A 19,747-nucleotide genomic window follows, 5' to 3' on the forward strand; every position below is an offset into this window, starting at 1 on the left:
TCTGGAGTATAATACAGGATGTAACTAATGATCAGTATAGGCTACGTATCTGTATATTGATAAGTTACATCTGTATAGATATATAATGTACTTTTTTCTTTTTTTTCTAGATTACTGATCTTGACCTTGTTCATCCTCCCACTGATCGCAATAACTATTTACGTACATGTCGCCCCTTTTATATATTCTTTGGATCTGTCTCCCAATCTCTACTTCTCCAGACCAGGAGACCGATATCACGGCTACTACACCAACCTCCTGATTCACAATAACACAGGTAGCTGATTGTACTCTCAATAGTAGACATGTTTTCCAAACTGAATTTAGATTTTGTCACCAATGATCACCTACTGATCCCACAAGCCCGTCACCACCTACCCCGTGTACTCTGCCTCCAATATACCCAAACCACTCACACCTGCACCTGCCGACACTAAACAGTAAACTTCAATCCAGACTGGCATACAAAGGGTAGCAAGGTTAAGTGGTTTTTTATATACTTTTGGGTCTATGGGGACGTTTTAGAACCAAAGACAATGTTATGAAATTTTAGATTCAATTTACACACAAAAAAGTCCAGTGCTTAAAGAAAAACAAGGTAATACACAGACATAAATATAAGCAACCAGTATACAAATAAAAAGGGAATATAATAAAGAAGTTAACCTCTATTTAGGGTCAGTTCACACAGAGGAATTTGCCGCAGATTCCGCTCCTGAATACTGAGTTGATTCCTTGCGAATCCACTTCCCATTGTTTTCAATGGGAGGCAGAGATCGCAGCAGGACTCCGAAAAAAGAAGCGTCCTGCTCGATCTTGCCGCGGATTCTTCCTGCGAGGTCTGCGGCGTGTTTCCCACCCATATGTCTGAGTGCAGATGGTTATGAAACATGAATTATGACTTTGATGTTATCTTTTCCCTTTGTCATCAAAAGCCGCAACCAGACACATAATATGTAACTATTCACACTACAATATATATACAATTCATCAAAGCCCGATTCTGTAAACATATGGCTAGTGCGTAATGTGTTGTTGTATAACTAGGTAGATTTACCATGCAGTTATCCAGGAACGTTGTGTGATGACCATGTGGTATGTATAACGGCCGCCTCTTTGGGTGTCACTCAGCTTTACCTGACTCAGATTTACGGACCTTTTCTTCTTTACTCCCCCTCCCAGGCTCCCCTATAGAAGACTTTGTCATGGCCGTGCGAGCTCAGGATATTGTGGTGGATGTCGTTGATGGAGAGTATGATCTAAAGACCGAAAAATACAGGGGCGCCATTGAGGTCTCTCCTGGGGACAAGGTACGGATACAGGTAGCAAGGTGTTAAAAGGGAGTGTAGTTTAGGGGTTAATGCTGTGAATTGGGGGGAAAGGTATTTTATTGTAATGAATTCTGTCTATCTGCAGCCACCACTAGAGGGAGCTCACTGTATGGAGTCTAATGGCAGCTGTATAGATGTGTCTGCAGTGTTCTCCCCCTGGTGGTGGCTGCCATTCTTGTTAGGGACACTGTGACATTGTTGGACATGGTTCATACACTGCATTCCTTCTTTTGTAGGGTTACAGCTTTCACATAGTTGGAAACACCAAAGCAATAAACGTATTCCCGGTACTGGTGAACGTCATCAGTAATGCCTTCCTCCAGATGTCCGAGTCTGCCAACCTCATCCATGTGTGGAACAATCCCTATCTACATGTATGTAACTGGGGGAAAGTGTCATCAACATGGAAACACATAGAAGTGCTCAGTGCTGTTATCTGTTTCTGGGAAAGCTGAGTTATTCACCGTTTGTATCAATTTCCAATTTATTTATTTTTCATAGGGTGATGTACATGATTTTTATCCGATTCAGACTGATATGATTATGATTCTCACCATGTTCTCGGCCAGTCTCTCCCCTCACATTGCAATGAGCAGTATCAGTGACAACATGGTGAGTAGTGCGCCCAATGCCAGACGTATCCTGGCACAGCCGCCACGTTCTGACGCAGATTCACAATAAGCAACTCATTCACCTAACCAAGTAATCTCGACTTTCTTAGATCAAAGCTCGGTGTCAGCTGCGGTTGTCAGGTCTCTTCTCCTCGGCGTACTGGCTCGGACAAGCGTTGGTGGACGTCACGGTCTACTGTCTCCTCCTCTTCCTGCTGACCGCAATATTTTTTGCTTTCAGCCAATTATTTGACTTGTCTTTTGGACTCTCTGTACTTCTGGTGAGTGACCGGGGAGAGGCAACAGTGAGCGCAGCTCTGGAGTATAATACAGGATAAGTAATGTAATGTATGTACACAGTGACTGTACCAGCAGAATAGTGAGCGCAGCTCTGGAGTATAATACAGGATAAGTAATGTAATGTATGTACACAGTGACTGCACCAGCAGAATAGTGAGCGCAGCTCTGGAGTATAATACAGGATAAGTAATGTAATGTATGTACACAGTGACTGTACCAGCAGAATAGTGAGCGCAGCTCTGGAGTATAATACAGGATAAGTAATGTAATGTATGTACACAGTGACTGTACCAGCAGAATAGTGAGCGCAGCTCTGGGGTATAATACAGGATAAGTAATGTAATGTATGTACACAGTGACTGCACCAGCAGAATAGTGAGCGCAGCTCTGGAGTATAATACAGGATAAGTAATGTAATGTATGTACACAGTGACTGCACCAGCAGAATAGTGAGCGCAGCTCTGGAGTATAATACAGGATAAGTAATGTAATGTATGTACACAGTGACTGCACCAGCAGAATAGTGAGCGCAGCTCTGGAGTATAATACAGGATAAGTAATGTAATGTATGTACACAGTGACTGTACCAGCAGAATAGTGAGCGCAGCTCTGGGGTATAATACAGGATAAGTAATGTAATGTATGTACACAGTGACTGCACCAGCAAAATAGTGAGCGCAGCTCTGGAGTATAATACAGGATAAGTAATGTAATGTATGTACACAGTGACTGCACCAGCAGAATAGTGAGCGCAGCTCTGGAGTATAATACAGGATAAGTAATGTAATGTATGTACACAGTGACTGCACCAGCAGAATAGTGAGCGCAGCTCTGGAGTATAATACAGGATAAGTAATGTAATGTATGTACACAGTGACTGCACCAGCAGAATAGTGAGCGCAGCTCTGGAGTATAATACAGGATAAGTAATGTAATGTATGTACACAGTGACTGTACCAGCAGAATAGTGAGCGCAGCTCTGGGGTATAATACAGGATAAGTAATGTAATGTATGTACACAGTGACTGTACCAGCAGAATAGTGAGCGCAGCTCTGGAGTATAATACAGGATAAGTAATGTAATGTATGTACACAGTGACTGTACCAGCAGAATAGTGAGCGCAGCTCTGGAGTATAATACAGGATAAGTAATGTAATGTATGTACACAGTGACTGCACCAGCAGAATAGTGAGCGCAGCTCTGGAGTATAATACAGGATAAGTAATGTAATGTATGTACACAGTGACTGCACCAGCAGAATAGTGAGCGCAGCTCTGGAGTATAATACAGGATAAGTAATGTAATGTATGTACACAGTGACTGCACCAGCAGAATAGTGAGCGCCGCTCTGGAGTATAATACAGGATAAGTAATGTAATGTATGTACACAGTGACTGCACCAGCAGAATAGTGAGCGCCGCTCTGGAGTATAATACAGGATAAGTAATGTAATGTATGTACACAGTGACTGCACCAGCAGAATAGTGAGCGCCGCTCTGGAGTATAATACAGGATAAGTAATGTAATGTATGTACACAGTGACTGCACCAGCAGAATAGTGAGCGCAGCTCTGGAGTATAATACAGGATAAGTAATGTAATGTATGTACATAGTGACTGTACCAGCAGAATAGTGAGTGCCGCTCTGGAGTATAATACAGGATAAGTAATGTAATGTATGTACACAGTGACTGTACCAGCAGAATAGTGAGCGCAGCTCTGGATTATAATACAGGATAAGTAATGTAATGTATGTACACAGTGACTGCACCAGCAGAATAGTGAGCGCCGCTCTGGAGTATAATACAGGATAAGTAATGTAATGTATGTACACAGTGACTGTACCAGAAGAATAGTGAGCGCAGCTCTGGAGTATAATACAGGATAAGTAATGTAATGTATGTACACAGTGACTGTACCAGCAGAATAGTGAGCGCAGCTCTGGAGTATAATACAGGATAAGTAATGTAATGTATGTACACAGTGACTGCACCAGCAGAATAGTGAGCGCAGCTCTGGAGTATAATACAGGATAAGTAATGTAATGTATGTACACAGTGACTGTACCAGAAGAATAGTGAGCGCAGCTCTGGAGTATAATACAGGATAAGTAATGTAATGTATGTACACAGTGACTGCACCAGCAGAATAGTGAGCGCAGCTCTGGAGTATAATACAGGATAAGTAATGTAATGTATGTACACAGTGACTGTACCAGCAGAATAGTGAGCGCCGCTCTGGAGTATAATACAGGATAAGTAATGTAATGTATGTACACAGTGACTGTACCAGCAGAATAGTGAGTGCCGCTCTGGAGTATAATACAGGATAAGTAATGTAATGTATGTGCACAGTGACTGCACTAGCAGAATAGTGAGCGCAGCTCTGGAGTATAATACAGGATAAGTAATGTAATGTATGTACACAGTGACTGCACCAGCAGAATAGTGAGCGCAGCTCTGGAGTATAATACAGGATAAGTAATGTAATGTATGTACACAGTGACTTTACCAGCAGAATAGTGAGCGCCGCTCTGGAGTATAATACAGGATAAGTAATGTAATGTATGTACACAGTGACTGTACCAGCAGAATAGTGAGTGCCGCTCTGGAGTATAATACAGGATAAGTTATGTAATGTATGTACACAGTGACTGCACCAGCAGAATAGTGAGCGCAGCTCTGGAGTATAATACAGGATAAGTAATGTAATGTATGTACACAGTAACTGCACCAGCAGAATAGTGAGCGCAGCTCTGGAGTATAATACAGGAGAAGTAATGTAATGTATGTACACAGTGATTGTACCAGCAGAATAGTGGGCACAGCTCTGGAGTATAATACAGGATAAGTAATGTAATGTATGTACACAGTGACTTCACCAGCAGAATAGTGAGCGCAGCTCTGGAGTATAATACAGGATAAGTTATGTAATGTATGTACACAGTGACTGCACCAGCAGAATAGTGAGCGCAGCTCTGGAGTATAATACAGGATAAGTAATGTAATGTATGTACACAGTGACTTCACCAGCAGAATAGTGAGCGCAGCTCTGGAGTATAATACAGGATAAGTAATGTAATGTATGTACACAGTGACTGTACCAGCAGAATAGTGAGTGCCGCTCTGGAGTATAATACAGGATAAGTAATGTAATGTATGTACACAGTGACTGCACCAGCAGAATAGTGAGCGCAGCTCTGGAGTATAATACAGGATAAGTAATGTAATGTATGTACACAGTGGCTGTACCAGCAGAATAGTGAGCGCAGCTCTGGGGTATAATACAGGATAAGTAATGTAATGTATGTACACAGTGACTGTACCAGCAGAATAGTGAGTGCCGCTCTGGAGTATAATACAGGATAAGTAATGTAATGTATGTGCACAGTGACTGCACTAGCAGAATAGTGAGCGCAGCTCTGGAGTATAATACAGGATAAGTAATGTAATGTATGTACACAGTGACTGCACCAGCAGAATAGTGAGCGCCGCTCTGGAGTATAATACAGGATAAGTTATGTAATGTATGTACACAGTGACTGCACCAGCAGAATAGTGAGCGCAGCTCTGGAGTATAATACAGGATAAGTAATGTAATGTATGTACACAGTAACTGCACCAGCAGAATAGTGAGCGCAGCTCTGGAGTATAATACAGGAGAAGTAATGTAATGTATGTACACAGTGACTTCACCAGCAGAATAGTGAGCGCAGCTCTGGAGTATAATACAGGATAAGTTATGTAATGTATGTACACAGTGACTGCACCAGCAGAATAGTGAGCGCAGCTCTGGAGTATAATACAGGATAAGTAATGTAATGTATGTACACAGTGACTGCACCAGCAGAATAGTGAGCGCAGCTCTGGAGTATAATACAGGAGAAGTAATGTAATGTATGTACACAGTGACTGTACCAGCAGAATAGTGAGCGCCGCTCTGGAGTATAATACAGGATAAGTAATGTAATGTATGTACACAGTGACTTCACCAGCAGAATAGTGAGCGCAGCTCTGGAGTATAATACAGGATAAGTAATGTAATGTATGTACACAGTGACTGTACCAGCAGAATAGTGAGCGTAGCTCTGGAGTATAATACAGGATAAGTAATGTAATGTATGTACACAGTGACTGCACCAGCAGAATAGTGAGCGCAGCTCTGGAGTATAATACAGGATAAGTAATGTAATGTATGTACACAGTGACTGTACCAGCAGAATAGTAAACTCAGCTCTGGAGTATAATATTGGTTGTCAAAAGATATGTCATCTAATGCATTTATAGCATGTATATAAATAATATCTGTACATATACTAGTCCTGTGTGTAATCTCTGTATATTTTCTGTCCTCACAGATTGTCAGTATTATTAGTTACGGTGCAGCGATGATCTTCTACGTGTATATACTTGCTTTTCTTTTTGGGAAGAACAAAATCCATTACGACGGCTGGTCCTTATTCTTCATAATAGTAAGTAATCCTTGTGTATGTGGATATGTCAGTGTATGGGGACTGTGGGGATAAGCTATAGGCAGGTCTGCTGTAACCATACACTTGCATCGGGCCCTATGGTAGTGGGGCCCCTCTCTCTGCTACCAGCGTATTGTACGGTGCAGGCAGTATGATGTAGTGACGTCACTTTCATCGCGCCTGTTGCTTCCTGAAGATGTCGGCAGCAGAAATAGAAGATAACAAGGAAGTGAGGAATATTAGGGGTTTTATTTTATTTATTTTTTTTATTTGATACTGGAGAAGGGACATTATACTGGGGGGGGGGGGCAACCTGGAGAAGGGACATTATACTGGGGGGGCAACCTGGAGAAGGGACATTATACTGGGGGGGCAACCTGGAGAAGGGACATTATACTGGGGGGGGGGGCAACCTGGAGAAGGGACATTATACTGGGGGGGCAACCTGGAGAAGAGACATTATACTGGGGGGGCAACCTGGAGAAGGGACATTATACTGAGGGGGCAACCTGGAGAAGGGACATTATACTGAGGGGGCAACCTGGAGAAGGGACATTATACTGGGGGGGCAACCTGGAGAAGGGACATTATACTGGGGGGGCAACCTGGAGAAGGGACATTATACTGGGGGGGGGGCAACCTGGAGAAGGGACATTATACTGGAGGGGCAACCTGGAGAAGGGACATTATACTGGGGGGGCAACCTGGAGAAGGGACATTATACTGGGGGGCAACTTGGAGAAGGGACATTATACTGGAGGGGCAACTTGGAGAAGGGACATTATACTGGGGGGGCAACTTGGAGAAGGGACATTATACTGGGGGGCAGCTTGGAGAAGGGACATTATACTGGAGGGGCAACCTGGAGAAGGGACATTATACTGGGGGCAACCTGGAGAAGGGACATTATACTGGGGGGCAACCTGGAGAAGAGACATTATACTGGAGGAGCAACCTGGAGAAGGGACATTATACTGGGGGGGCAACCTGGAGAAGGGACATTATACTGGGGGCAACCTGGAGAAGGGACATTATACTGGGGGGCAACCTGGAGAAGGGACATTATACTGGGGGCAACCTGGAGAAGAGACATTATACTGGAGGAGCAACCTGGAGAAGGGACATTATACTGGAGGAGCAACCTGGAGAAGGGACATTATACTGGGGGGGCAACCTGGAGAAGGGACATTATACTGGGGGGCAACCTGGAGAAGGGACATTATACTGGGGGCAACCTGGAGAAGGGCCATTATACTGGGGGCAACCTGGAGAAGGGACATTATACTGGGGGGCAACCTGGAGAAGGGACATTATACTGGGGGGCAACCTGGAGAAGGGACATTATACTGGGGGCAACATGGAGAAGGGACATTATACTGGGGGGCAACCTGGAGAAGGGACATTATACTGGGGGCAACCTGGAGAAGGGACATTATACTGGGGGGCAACCTGGAGAAGGGACATTATACTGGGGGGCAACCTGGAGAAGGGACATTATACTGGGGGCAACCTGGAGAAGGGACATTATACTGGAGGGGCAACCTGGAGAAGGGACATTATACTGGGGGGCAACCTGGAGAAGGGACATTATACTGGAGGAGCAACCTGGAGAAGGGACATTATACTGGAGGAGCAACCTGGAGAAGGGACATTATACTGGGGGCAACCTGGAGAAGGGACATTATACTGGGGGCAACCTGGAGAAGGGACATTATACTGGGGGCAACCTGGAGAAGGGACATTATACTGGGGGCAACCTGGAGAAGGGACATTATACTGGAGGGGCAACCTGGAGAAGGGACATTATACTGGGGGGGCAACCTGGAGAAGGGACATTATACTGGAGGAGCAACCTGGAGAAGGGACATTATACTGGGGGGCAACCTGGAGAAGGGACATTATACTTGGGAGTAACCTGGAGAAGGGACATTATACTGGAGGGGCAACCTGGAGAAGGGACATTATACTCATTATACTGGGGGGGGGCAACCTGGAGAAGGGACATTATACTGGGGGGGCAACCTGGAGAAGGGACATTATACTCATTATACTGGGGGGGGGGGGCAACCTGGAGAAGGGACATTATACTGGGGGGCAACCTGAAGAAGGAACATTATACTGGGGGCAACCTGGAGAAGGGACATTATACTTGGGGGCAACCTGGAGAAGGGACATTATACTGGAGGGGCAACCTGGAGAAGGGACATTATACTTGGGGGCAACCTGGAGAAGGGACATTATACTGGAGGGGCAACCTGGAGAAGGGACATTATACTCATTATACTGGGGGGGGGGGCAACCTGGAGAAGGGACATTATACTGGGGGGCAACCTGGAGAAGGGACATTATACTGGGGCGTATCCTGGAGAAGGGACATTATACTGGGGGGGCAACCTGGGTAGGAGACATGATACTGAGGGAGACCATATTCTGTGGAGGCAACCAGGTAAAGGGACATTATACTTTGGGGCAAAGTGGAGGGGGGCATTATAAAATAATGTGTGAGAGGCCACCAGGGTGGGGCAGGGTAATGTATGAGGGATCACTGGGGGGACCTGATAATATCTGATGCCTCTGCAGGGGCATGTGATAGTGTGATGGGCCACTGAGGGGCATTATATTGTATGGGACCACTAAGGAGGCATTATACCATGTGAGAGTCACTGATGGGGCATTATAATTTGGGGGTCAGGTATTTCTAAGGGGTGGTGATTATGGGAATGTCTCCCCCTATACAGGTGACATATTGTGTGATATATACAGTCCTATGAAAAAGTTTGGGCCCCCCTATTAATCTTAATCATTTTTAGTTCTAAATACTTTGGTGTTTGCAGCAGCCATTTCAGTTTGATATATCTAATAACTGATGGACACAGTAATATTTCAGGATTGCAATGAGGTTTATTGTACTAACAGAAAATGCGCAATATGCATTAAACCAAAATTTGACTGGTGCAAAAATATGGGCACCTCAACAGAAAAGTGACATTAATATTTAGTAGATCCTCCTTTTGCCTCTAGTCGCTTCCTGTAGCTTTTAATCAGTTCCTGGATCCTGGATGAAGGTATTTTGGACCATTTCTTTCTACAAAACAATTCAAGTTCAGTTAAGTTTGATGGTCGCCGAACATGGACAGCCCGCTCTCAAATGATCTGAAAACAAAGATTGTTCAACATAGTTGTTCAGGGGAAGGATACAAAACGTTGTCTCAGAGATTTAACCTGTCAGTTTCCACTGTGAGGAACATAGTAAGGAAATGGAAGACCACAGGGACAGTTCTTGTTAAGCCCAGAAGTGGCAGGCCAAGAAATATATCAGAAAGTCAGAGAAGAAGAATGGTGAGAACAGTCAAGGACAATCCACAGACACCTCCAAAGAACTGCAGCATCATCTTGCTGCAGATGGTGTCACTGTGCATCGGTCAACTATACAGCGCACTTTGCACAAATAGAAGCTGTATGGGAGAGTGATGAGAAAGAAGCCGTTTCTGCACGTACGCCACAAATAGAGTTGCCTGAGGTATGAAAAAGCACATTTGGACAAGGCAGCTTCATTTTGGAAACAAAGATTGAGTTGTTTGGTTATAAAAAAAGGCGTTATGCATGGCGTCCAAAAAGAAACAGCATTCCAAGAAAAACACATGCTACCCACTGTAAAATTTGGTGGAGGTTCCATCATGCTTTGGGGCTGTGTGGCCAATGCCGGCATCGGGAATCTTGTTAAAGTTGAGGCTCGCATGGATTCCACTCAGTATCAGCAGATTCTTGAGAATAATGTTCAAGAATCAGTGACGAAGTTGAAGTTACGCCGGGGATGGATATTTCAGCAAGACAATGATCCAAAACACCGCTCCAAATCCTCAGGCATTCATGCAGAGGAACAATTACAATGTTCTGGAATGGCCATCCCAGTCCCCAGACCTGAATATCATTGAACATCTGTGGGATGATTTGAAGCGGGCTGTCCATGCTCGGCCACCATCTAACTTAACTGAACTTGAATTGTTTGTCCAAAATCCCTTCATCCAGGATCCAGGAACTGATTAAAAGCTACAGGAAGCGACTAGAGGCTGTTATCTTTGCAAAAGGAGGATCTACTAAATATTAATGTCACTTTTCTGTTGAGGTGCCCATACTTTTGCACCGGTCAAATTTTGGTTTAATGCATATTGCGCATTTTCTGTTAGTACAATAAACCTCATTTCAATCCTGAAATATTACTGTGTCCATCAGTTATTAGATATATCAAACTGACATGGCTGCTGCAAACACCAAAATATTTAGAACTAAAAATGATTAAGATTAATAGGGGTGCCCAAACTTTTTCATAGGACTGTAAAGTGGTTCAGAACTTGAGTTTCATCTTCTCTCTTTCAGACTTCTTTGGTTCCTTTGGCTTTATCAGAGTTATACAGCAGATTTGTGTCCTTTGTGTCACTGCTGTACGCCTTAATATTTCCGAGCAGTAGCCTTGGAGGGATCCTGGGAAATATGGTGAGTTTCAAGGAAAGCTGGGTGATGACAATATACTGCAGTTTGACCAGTACAATCGCTTATTGGATACCTGTAACACTGAACTGTACTTACTCTGGGCCTCCCATCGCTCATGGCAAGGACCCTTAAGCTAAGTTCACATGGTGGAAAATGAAGAGGAATTTGAGGTGGACATGTACCTCAGACTCATCTTCTCCTCCTCCCTAATACCCCTCCCCCCCCCCCCCCAACTCCCTACGTCAGAATCCAAAGCAGAGCTTCACTATTCCGCCATGACTTTCCGACTCTGTTTCGGCCTAATGGATTATCTCATGCCGCAGAGTCCGCAGCAGGATACTTATTCCTTCCGGTTCCTGCTCCAATCTCTGATTCCCATTGAATATAGTGACAGTAACGCCCCTCGCAGACGACCATGGCCGTGTTCAGTGTGATATTCATGTATTTCCCGGATAGCACACTGACCCATTCTTTTCTATGGACCCAAGTGTCTCTGGACATCCCCGTGTGCCGCCCCTGTGCTATTAATTCACAGACAGCGCAGTCATCTGCATCAGATCTCGGTCGTCTACAGGGGGCTTTAGAGTCAGGGCGGAATCTGCTGCTGATTTTGAGGCAGAGACACGACTAGAAGGAGAAGGAGGTCACATTTTGCTTTTCATTTTATTCTTACTGCTATCACTTATCTTATCTTTTCTTTCCAGCTGACCAGCCCCTATGTCACCGATTACTATGATGCAGAGGATTGGGAAATCCCACTAGAATACTTCCTTGTCATGATAGTGAGTATGTCTGTAAATACGAAGACCCCGGACACACAGGAATTCATTATATGTTCAAGGCAGATTTTGCTTTGATTCCTTCACATGTCATTTTTGTCACAGATTTTATTTTAGATTGTGAAAGATGAAAGAGTTTCCATGCTGTGGATATCCATATCTCAGTACTTGGCTATTATTGTATTATGCTGCAGATTTTCTGCCCAACGTGTGCATTTACCCTAAGGGCTGGTTCACACAGAGGAATTTGGAGCAAGTAATCCCGCACAGAAGACCTCCAAATCTTCTATATGAATATACCCTAATAGTAAATCTCATACCCATACAATACAGAGGTACTTACCTCCATGCTGTCTTACATGTATCTTCACCTCTGTGTCTTCTTCTCAGCCCATCATACAAATCTTCTTATTCTTTGGCATCCTCTGGTTCCTGGAATGGCGTTGGGGGAAGAAGACCATCAAGAGAGATCCAGTTTTCAGGTTCTGTACAGTCGGTATATTCAGCCTGATTTACATGGTAGCGCTGATGTAGCAGAGCTGAGTCCGGGTGATATGACATTGTGTTATCTCTGGTGTTACCAGTTATCAGCTCAGTGACACATTCAGCTCTGCTACATCTTATACACATATTATTAATACTCACTCTCCATCTCTGCAGTAAGAGTCTGTATTACGTATTATAGTCTATTATACAGATGACATTACGGTTTCTTCCTGCGAATTGTAGAACTTACAGGCAGAAAACTAAACTGAAGAAGAACCCGGAGACCCTGGAAGGCCCGGAGGACGTCTTGGAAGAAAGAGGAAAGGTTGAGACCCTGTTGGCTTCCCAAAATGTGGAGGAGGTAAGTGCTCTTGTGATGTATGATAGTAGTGGTATGTTACAGGTATATACTGCCGTCTAATAGTGCCGTATACCAACAATCTCAGTCACTGACAGTCTGCTGCATGTGTGGCTAACAACTGTCTCAGCTCGTACATATGTGCATGTGTTGTCGCTGGGGATCTGACATGTCTGGTGGCAAAACATAGGACAGCTCTTATTCCCGTCCATTTTGTGGCCCACCCGTGTATGGCCAAAGCCACTTTCTCACAGATCCATCCATGTACAAGATCATGTCACTGACCTGACTAAAAAACTGAGACGTGCCTCGCGGGTTGCAGAGCGTCTCTGGAAGAAAAGCCACTCCCAGGAGGACTTCCTCAGGTACAAAGAGGCAGTTCTCTCATTTAAGAACGCACTCACCGCCGCCAAGCAGGTCTACTTCACCACACTCATATCCGCACTCTTTCGCAACCCCAAACAGCTATTCTCCACCTTCAACTCCCTCCTCCGTCCTCCCGCTCCTCCTCCGACATCACTTATCTCAGCTGACGACTTCGCCTCCTACTTTAAAACTAAAATTGACACCATCAGAGACAGCCTCACCCTACTCCCCCGACAATCCATCCACCCAACTACTCGCTGCTCCTCATCCCTGACCTGTTTCTCCTCCATCACTGATGAAAAACTCTCCTAATCTCCAAATCCCACCTCACCTCCTGTGCGCTCGACCCGATTCAATCACATCTCATCCCCAAGCTCTCTGAAGTTATCACTCCAGCCCTAATCCATCTCTTCAATCTATCCCTAACCAATGGATCCTTCCCCTCAGCCTTCAAACACGCCACTGTCACTCCTATACTTAAGAAACCATCCCTCGCCCCGTCCTCTCCTGCCAACTATCGTCCCATCTCACTGCTCCCGTACGCCTCAAAACTTCTCGAACAACACGTCCACTCAGAACTCTCCTCCTATCTCTCGTCCAACCTGCTCTTTGACAGACTTCAGTCAGGCTTCAGACCCCGGCACTCCACTGAAACTGCCCTAACAAAAGTCACCAATGACCTGCTAACCGCCAAAGCCAAGCGCCATTACTCTGTCCTCCTCCTCCTCGACCTCTCCTCGGCCTTTGACACAGTTGACCACTCCCTCCTGTTAGAAATTCTCTCATCCCTTGGTATCTCAGACCTGGCCCATTCCTGGATCTCCTCATACCTCACTGACCGCACATTCAGCGTCTCCCACTCGCACACCACCTCCTCACCTCACCCTCTCTCTGTAGGTGTCCCCCAAGGCTCCGTCCTAGGACCCCTCCTGTTCTCCATCTACACCCTTGGCCTGGGCCAACTCATAGAATCTCATGGCTTTCAGTACCATTGCTATGCCGATGACACCCAAATATACATCTCTGGACCAGACATTACCTCCCTGCTGGCCAGAATTCCAGAATTGTCTAGCGGCCGTAGCCTCCTTCCTCTCCTCCCGCTTTCTCAAACTCAACATGGAGAAAACAGAGTTTATCATCTTCAGCCCATCCTCTATGGCCCCTCCACCTGACCCATCTATCAAAGTTAATGGAACCCCACTTACCCCTGTCCCACAGGCCCGATGCCTTGGGGTAACCCTGGACTCCGACTTATCCTTCAAACCACATATTCAAGCCCTCAACACCTCCTGCCGCCTCCAGCTCAAGAACATCCACCGAATCCGCTCCTTCCTCACCCCAGAAACTACCAAGATGCTCGTCCAGGCCCTCATAATCTCCCGCTTAGACTACTGCAACACCCTTCTCCATGGACTCCCAGCAAACACCCTCGCCCCCCTCCAGTCCACCTTAAACTGTGCTGCTCACTTAATCCACCTCACCCCCCGATCTTCATCGGCTGCTCCCCTCTGCCAGTCCCTCCACTGGCTACCCATAGCCCAGCGAATTGAGTTCAAGCTACTAACGCTAACATACAAAGCCATCCACAACCTGTCCCCTCCATATATCTCTGACCTCATCTCCCGCTACCTGCCCACACGTAACCTCAGATCCTCCAATGACCTCCTACTCCGCTCTGCCCTCATCCGCTCCTCACACAACCGTCTCCAAGATTTCTCCCGTGCATCCCCCATACTCTGGAACTCCTTACCACGACACATAAGACTGACCCCCACAATCACAGGCTTCAAGAAGGCGCTGAAGACTCCCCTATTCAGGAAGGCCTACAACCTCCAATAACACTATCACCACACCGCCATCTGTACAGTCTCCCCCTCTCCTTCTGTCTCTACCCCCCTTCCCTCATAGATTGTAAGCCCTCGCGGGCAGGGCCCTCTACCCCACTGTGCCAGCCGATCACTATTAGTATGATATGTACCTGTATATTTTGTGAATTGTATGTAACCCCCAAATGTAAAGCACCATGGAATTAATGGTGCTATATAAATAATAATAATAATAATAATAATAATGTGTATGTAGAAGCCGACCCCTGCCATGAGTCTGTGGTCTATACTACAAGATTTACTGACATTTACCCTCCTGACTTACAAGGGATTTTTCACTTTATCTTTAAGAAACCGGTGATTATCGTTGACGGCCTGCGCAAAGAATATCGTGTCCGGAGTCGCTGGTACCAGCTTAAGAAAAAGAGGAAAGTGGCCACAAAAAATATCTCATTTCACGTCAGAAAAGGTTTGTTTACAAGATTGTTTGTATGGATGTGACCTGAAGTTATACTAAATAATAGTAAAAAATTACCGATTTTCATATAAAAATATTTTTTTTAGGAATTTTTGATGATATTTTGAAGAATTTTCCACGTCACTGCATATATTTTAAAAACAATTGCTGTAATTTTCACTCTGGCCATAAAACCTAATATTAGACTGAGACTTGCCAATTTTGTAGGGATTTTCTTTGCATCAGTCACTTCGTTTACATTACAGATAGGATTACAATAGAAGATAACACCCAATAATAACCATTGTTATTGCTGCCTATGGCACTGCAGTAAAGCAGATCACTAAATGCTGCCAACAAATCAGAAGAGAAGCTCAGACAAGATGGCCGCAAATAATAATAATGTACAGAAAATACAATTAAAAAAATCTACATTCAGGAAATATAAACAAAGTAGTAAACAATGATAGATTTCACTGGTTTTAATGAATTTTATAAACTTCACCTCCTTCCCTGTAAGTTCTGGATTCTCGTCCATTATTGATGTGCAGGATGGTGACTTCCATGTCTTTTATGTTAAGGTGAGGTGCTCGGCCTATTAGGACCCAATGGAGCAGGAAAAACCACCTCTGTGTATCTGCTGGCGGGGGAGGAGGAACCGACCGCGGGAAACGTGAGTATCCCCGAGGCCTGGAGAGGAGCAGAAACGTCCTGGTAAATAGGAAAAGCCAAAATCAGCAGGAAATCGGATTTATCTCATAGGAATGAGCGCTCCGAGCAGAGTCCTAAACCAGAAGTTCCGTATATACTCGAGTATAAGCCAACCCGAATATAAGCCGACCCCCCTAATTTTACCACAAAAAACTGGGAAAACTTATTGACTCGAGTATAAGCCGAGGGGGGGGGGGGGAATGCAGCGGCTAATGGAAAATTTCAAAAATTAAAATGGTTGGAGTTTTTGGGTGCAGTAGATGCTGGGGAAGGGGAGGGGGTGTTTTGGTTGTCTGTCTGACCCTCCCCTGAGCTTGAGGATTGGGTTTTTTTTCCCCCCCCATTTGGAATTCAGCCTGGCTGACTATAGGGTATCTGCAGTGCTACTATTAACCCCTTCCCGACGGAATAGTAGCACTGCAGATCCCCTATATTCAGCCAGGCTATAGTCAGACTGATTTCCAAGTGTGGGGGAGGGGAACCCAGTCTCGGGGAAGGGGCAGTTAGCCAACTTTTTTTTTCCAGCTACGGCGTTTACCGTACAGGAAAAATATTTTTATAGATTTGTAGAGCGGGCGATTTCGGACACAGGGAGACCTAATGTGTTTCACAGTAATAGTTTTATATGTGTTCTATGGAAAGGGGGGGGGGTAGTGATTTGAATTTTTTATACTTTATTTTTTTTTACTTTTTTTAAAAAATATTTTTTTTTTGCATTTATTAGAGTCCCTACGAGTCTTGAACCCCAGGGGGTCTGATCACTAATGCAATGCATTACAATACATTGCAAAAATTGACATTTCTTTTGCAGGCTGCATAGAGCAAAAGAAAAGCACTGCAGTCGGGGAGCCTTTACAGAGACGCTGAGAGGAATCCCCGGCAGTAGCACTGAGGGGCGGACCTGAAGGAGAATCTCGGCTGCTGGACCTGAAGGAGAACTGTGGCCGGCTGCCAGCAAAAGCGCTGAGGGGAATCCATGGCAGACTTGGATGCCTGAATTCCCCTCAGTGCTTCTGCCAGCGGCTGGCCGCAGGTCCTGCGGCCAAGGTCTTCCTTCAGGTCACGCTCCTGCCAGTGGCCGGGGATCTCCCTCAGCGCTTCAGGGCTGCATTTCAGAAAGCGGTCGTGCCTGCTCCCTCCTCTCTCCAGGGACATGGTAGCGCCTGCCGCAGAGGAGGGCATCTCCAGTATAACTCCAGTGCTCAGGAACTCCGGCATTACCACTGTAAGAGTTAGGTGGAGGTGCTGACTGCAATGGTAACTGCTCTGGAGCAGAGCGGCGCCATTATAGCTACAGACCACTACAGACTACAGCTACCGTAGTTACAGACCCAGCATACAGACAACGGGGCGGGTGCCGGGCCCTGCCAGGAGCGTGGCGATGCTGCGGCCTGGCACCCTCCCCATGTCTATAACTACGGTATTACCGTAATGACTCGAATATAAGCCAAGGTGGACTTTTTCAGCACAAAAACTGTGCTGAAAAACTCGAGTATATACGGTAAATCATTCCCAAATTTACAGCAGTTGCTCCCTTTCCAGCAGGATTGTTCTGCGATAGTGCAGAATACCCATTACAGCCTCAGTAGCCATCTACATGGAGGTTGTAGCCATTCCTAGACATCACACTGAAACAACCCCTCTGCTCTTGTAGTCCCGGTATACAGGCTGCCATAAGTCAGTCTGAATACAGTTATATAAGATTGTTGCAGATATAGTATACACTAACATTATGTGTTATCTGCAGGTGGAGCTGTGCGGGGTGGGGTCTCCGGTACCCCAGAAGATGGAGGAGTGCACGGCCTTCCTGGGCTACTGTCCTCAGACCAGCCCCTTGTGGCCCAGCCTGACCATAAAGGAACATCTAGAGATTTACGCTGCTGTAAAAGGCCTAAGGAAGGAGGACGCCGACACGGCCATCAGACGGTAAGAGATGCCAGTCACATGGGCTCGAATGCAAAATCTGCAACAGGGCCCTCCATTAGTCATTGCCTTCATACTACAGGGCTCAATATATTTTATGGTTTCAGAGTTGCAGTGTTGTTCCCCTTTAATAAATTTGATTCTCCTCCTCTCAGGGTTGCCGATGCTTTGGAGCTGAAGGACCATTTGGGAAAACCGGCCAAGAAGTTATCTGCTGGAGTGTCCAGAAAGGTGAGGCCGCACATCACCGTCACACCGGTGTCATCGCTTCATTCTCAGCCTGGGGGGGCGTCACATGCTCTGTGCGAGCTGTCAGTCATATGAGGGACCACCCCACGGACTCATTTAAAGCGGACCTCCGTTTATAACACAATATCTCATAAATGAATAGTAGAGATGAATACAAGAAACTCTGTAGTATATCTTATTAAAGGATAATGCTTCCTTCTCCATTTATCAGGCTGTTTTCCTTCTCTGAGATCTTTTCTGTAATAGCATCCATATCCGTCTCCAGTCTCATACACAGAAGTCTATGGTGGAAGAGGAGGAGGGGGCGGAGGCTGCCAGATAGAAATTGATTTATTGCCTCATTCTCTATAATGGCAGAGCATTATCTTATTAGATATTGTAGAGTCAAATGAGATCAGTCAGTTACTAAGTGTAGCAGAGTTTGGCATCTTGCACTATGTCTGTTTATTACAGCAACCCCCTCCCCTCTCCATAGACTTCTATGTTAGAAATAACTTGATAAATGGAGGAAAAAGAATTTTTCTTCAATAAGATGTATTACAATGTTTCTTATAGTCACCTGTACTATTCATCTATGAGACAGTATTTTATAATTGGAGGTCCACTTTAAAGGGATCCTATCATTAAAACTAATTTTTTTCTGCCTAACACGTAGGAATAGCCTTAAGAAAGGCTATTCTTCTTCTACCTTTAGATATCCTCTCTGGGCCGGTATTTGGTATATAATCCGGTTTTCATCAGTATGCAAATGAGTTCTCAAACAGCACTGGGGGCGGTCACAATGCTGCGAGAGAACTCTCCAGCACCGCCTCCATCTTCTTCAGTCAGGCATGCGCAGTCGGCTGCCCGAGGCCTAGAAGTGTGAAGCCAACCCCCGGAAGAAGACGTGAAATAGACCCGTTCCTGAAGAAGATGGAGGCTGCGCTGGAGAGTTCTCTCACAGCATTGGGACCGCCCCCAGTGCTGCAAGAGAACTCATTTGCATACCGACATAACCAGGATTATATACCGAACGGCGGCGCGGAGAAGACATCTAAAGGTAGGAGAAGAATAGCCTTTCTTAAGGCTATTCCTACGTGTTAGGCAGAAAAGGATCCCTTTAAATGGGCTCTATCACTGGATTTTCGCTATTTAGATAAACATATGCCTGAATAGCCTTTAAAAAGGCTATTCAAGTCCTGCTAATCGTTTGGTAAGACACCCCCCCCCCTCCGTTTTAATGAATTACCTTTTAAACGTATATGTAAATGAGCCCTCTGTGACCCCTCACGTCATACTCTGTTCACGCCCTCCTCTGTGGTTCTTCTATGTAGTCCCTCCTCCTGCTTTCGATTCACCAGCTGTCTCTTCCCTGCTAGTGGCACAGGACCTGTGATGATGTCACTACA

General features: G+C 45.3%; 1 protein-coding gene across 2 annotated transcripts in view; it reads left to right on the plus strand.

Annotated features, from left to right (window-relative positions):
- LOC142210229 (ABC-type organic anion transporter ABCA8-like) overlaps nt 1–19,747 on the plus strand; it is a 52,799-nt gene that overhangs the window by 24,846 nt on the left and 8,206 nt on the right. For both annotated transcript variants that reach the window (XM_075279254.1, XM_075279255.1), the window contains exons 20-33: nt 111–277; nt 1,183–1,310; nt 1,568–1,705; nt 1,833–1,943; nt 2,053–2,223; nt 6,600–6,713; nt 11,091–11,207; nt 11,909–11,986; nt 12,374–12,465; nt 12,713–12,830; nt 15,371–15,488; nt 16,058–16,149; nt 17,935–18,113; nt 18,266–18,341. In XM_075279254.1, coding sequence (XP_075135355.1) covers nt 111–277; nt 1,183–1,310; nt 1,568–1,705; nt 1,833–1,943; nt 2,053–2,223; nt 6,600–6,713; nt 11,091–11,207; nt 11,909–11,986; nt 12,374–12,465; nt 12,713–12,830; nt 15,371–15,488; nt 16,058–16,149; nt 17,935–18,113; nt 18,266–18,341 — 1,699 coding nt within the window. The remainder of the gene's footprint in view (nt 1–110; nt 278–1,182; nt 1,311–1,567; nt 1,706–1,832; nt 1,944–2,052; nt 2,224–6,599; nt 6,714–11,090; nt 11,208–11,908; nt 11,987–12,373; nt 12,466–12,712; nt 12,831–15,370; nt 15,489–16,057; nt 16,150–17,934; nt 18,114–18,265; nt 18,342–19,747) is intronic.

Source organism: Leptodactylus fuscus, chromosome 6 (genome assembly GCF_031893055.1).
Source record: "Leptodactylus fuscus isolate aLepFus1 chromosome 6, aLepFus1.hap2, whole genome shotgun sequence".
NCBI classification, from domain to species: domain Eukaryota; kingdom Metazoa; phylum Chordata; class Amphibia; order Anura; family Leptodactylidae; genus Leptodactylus; species Leptodactylus fuscus.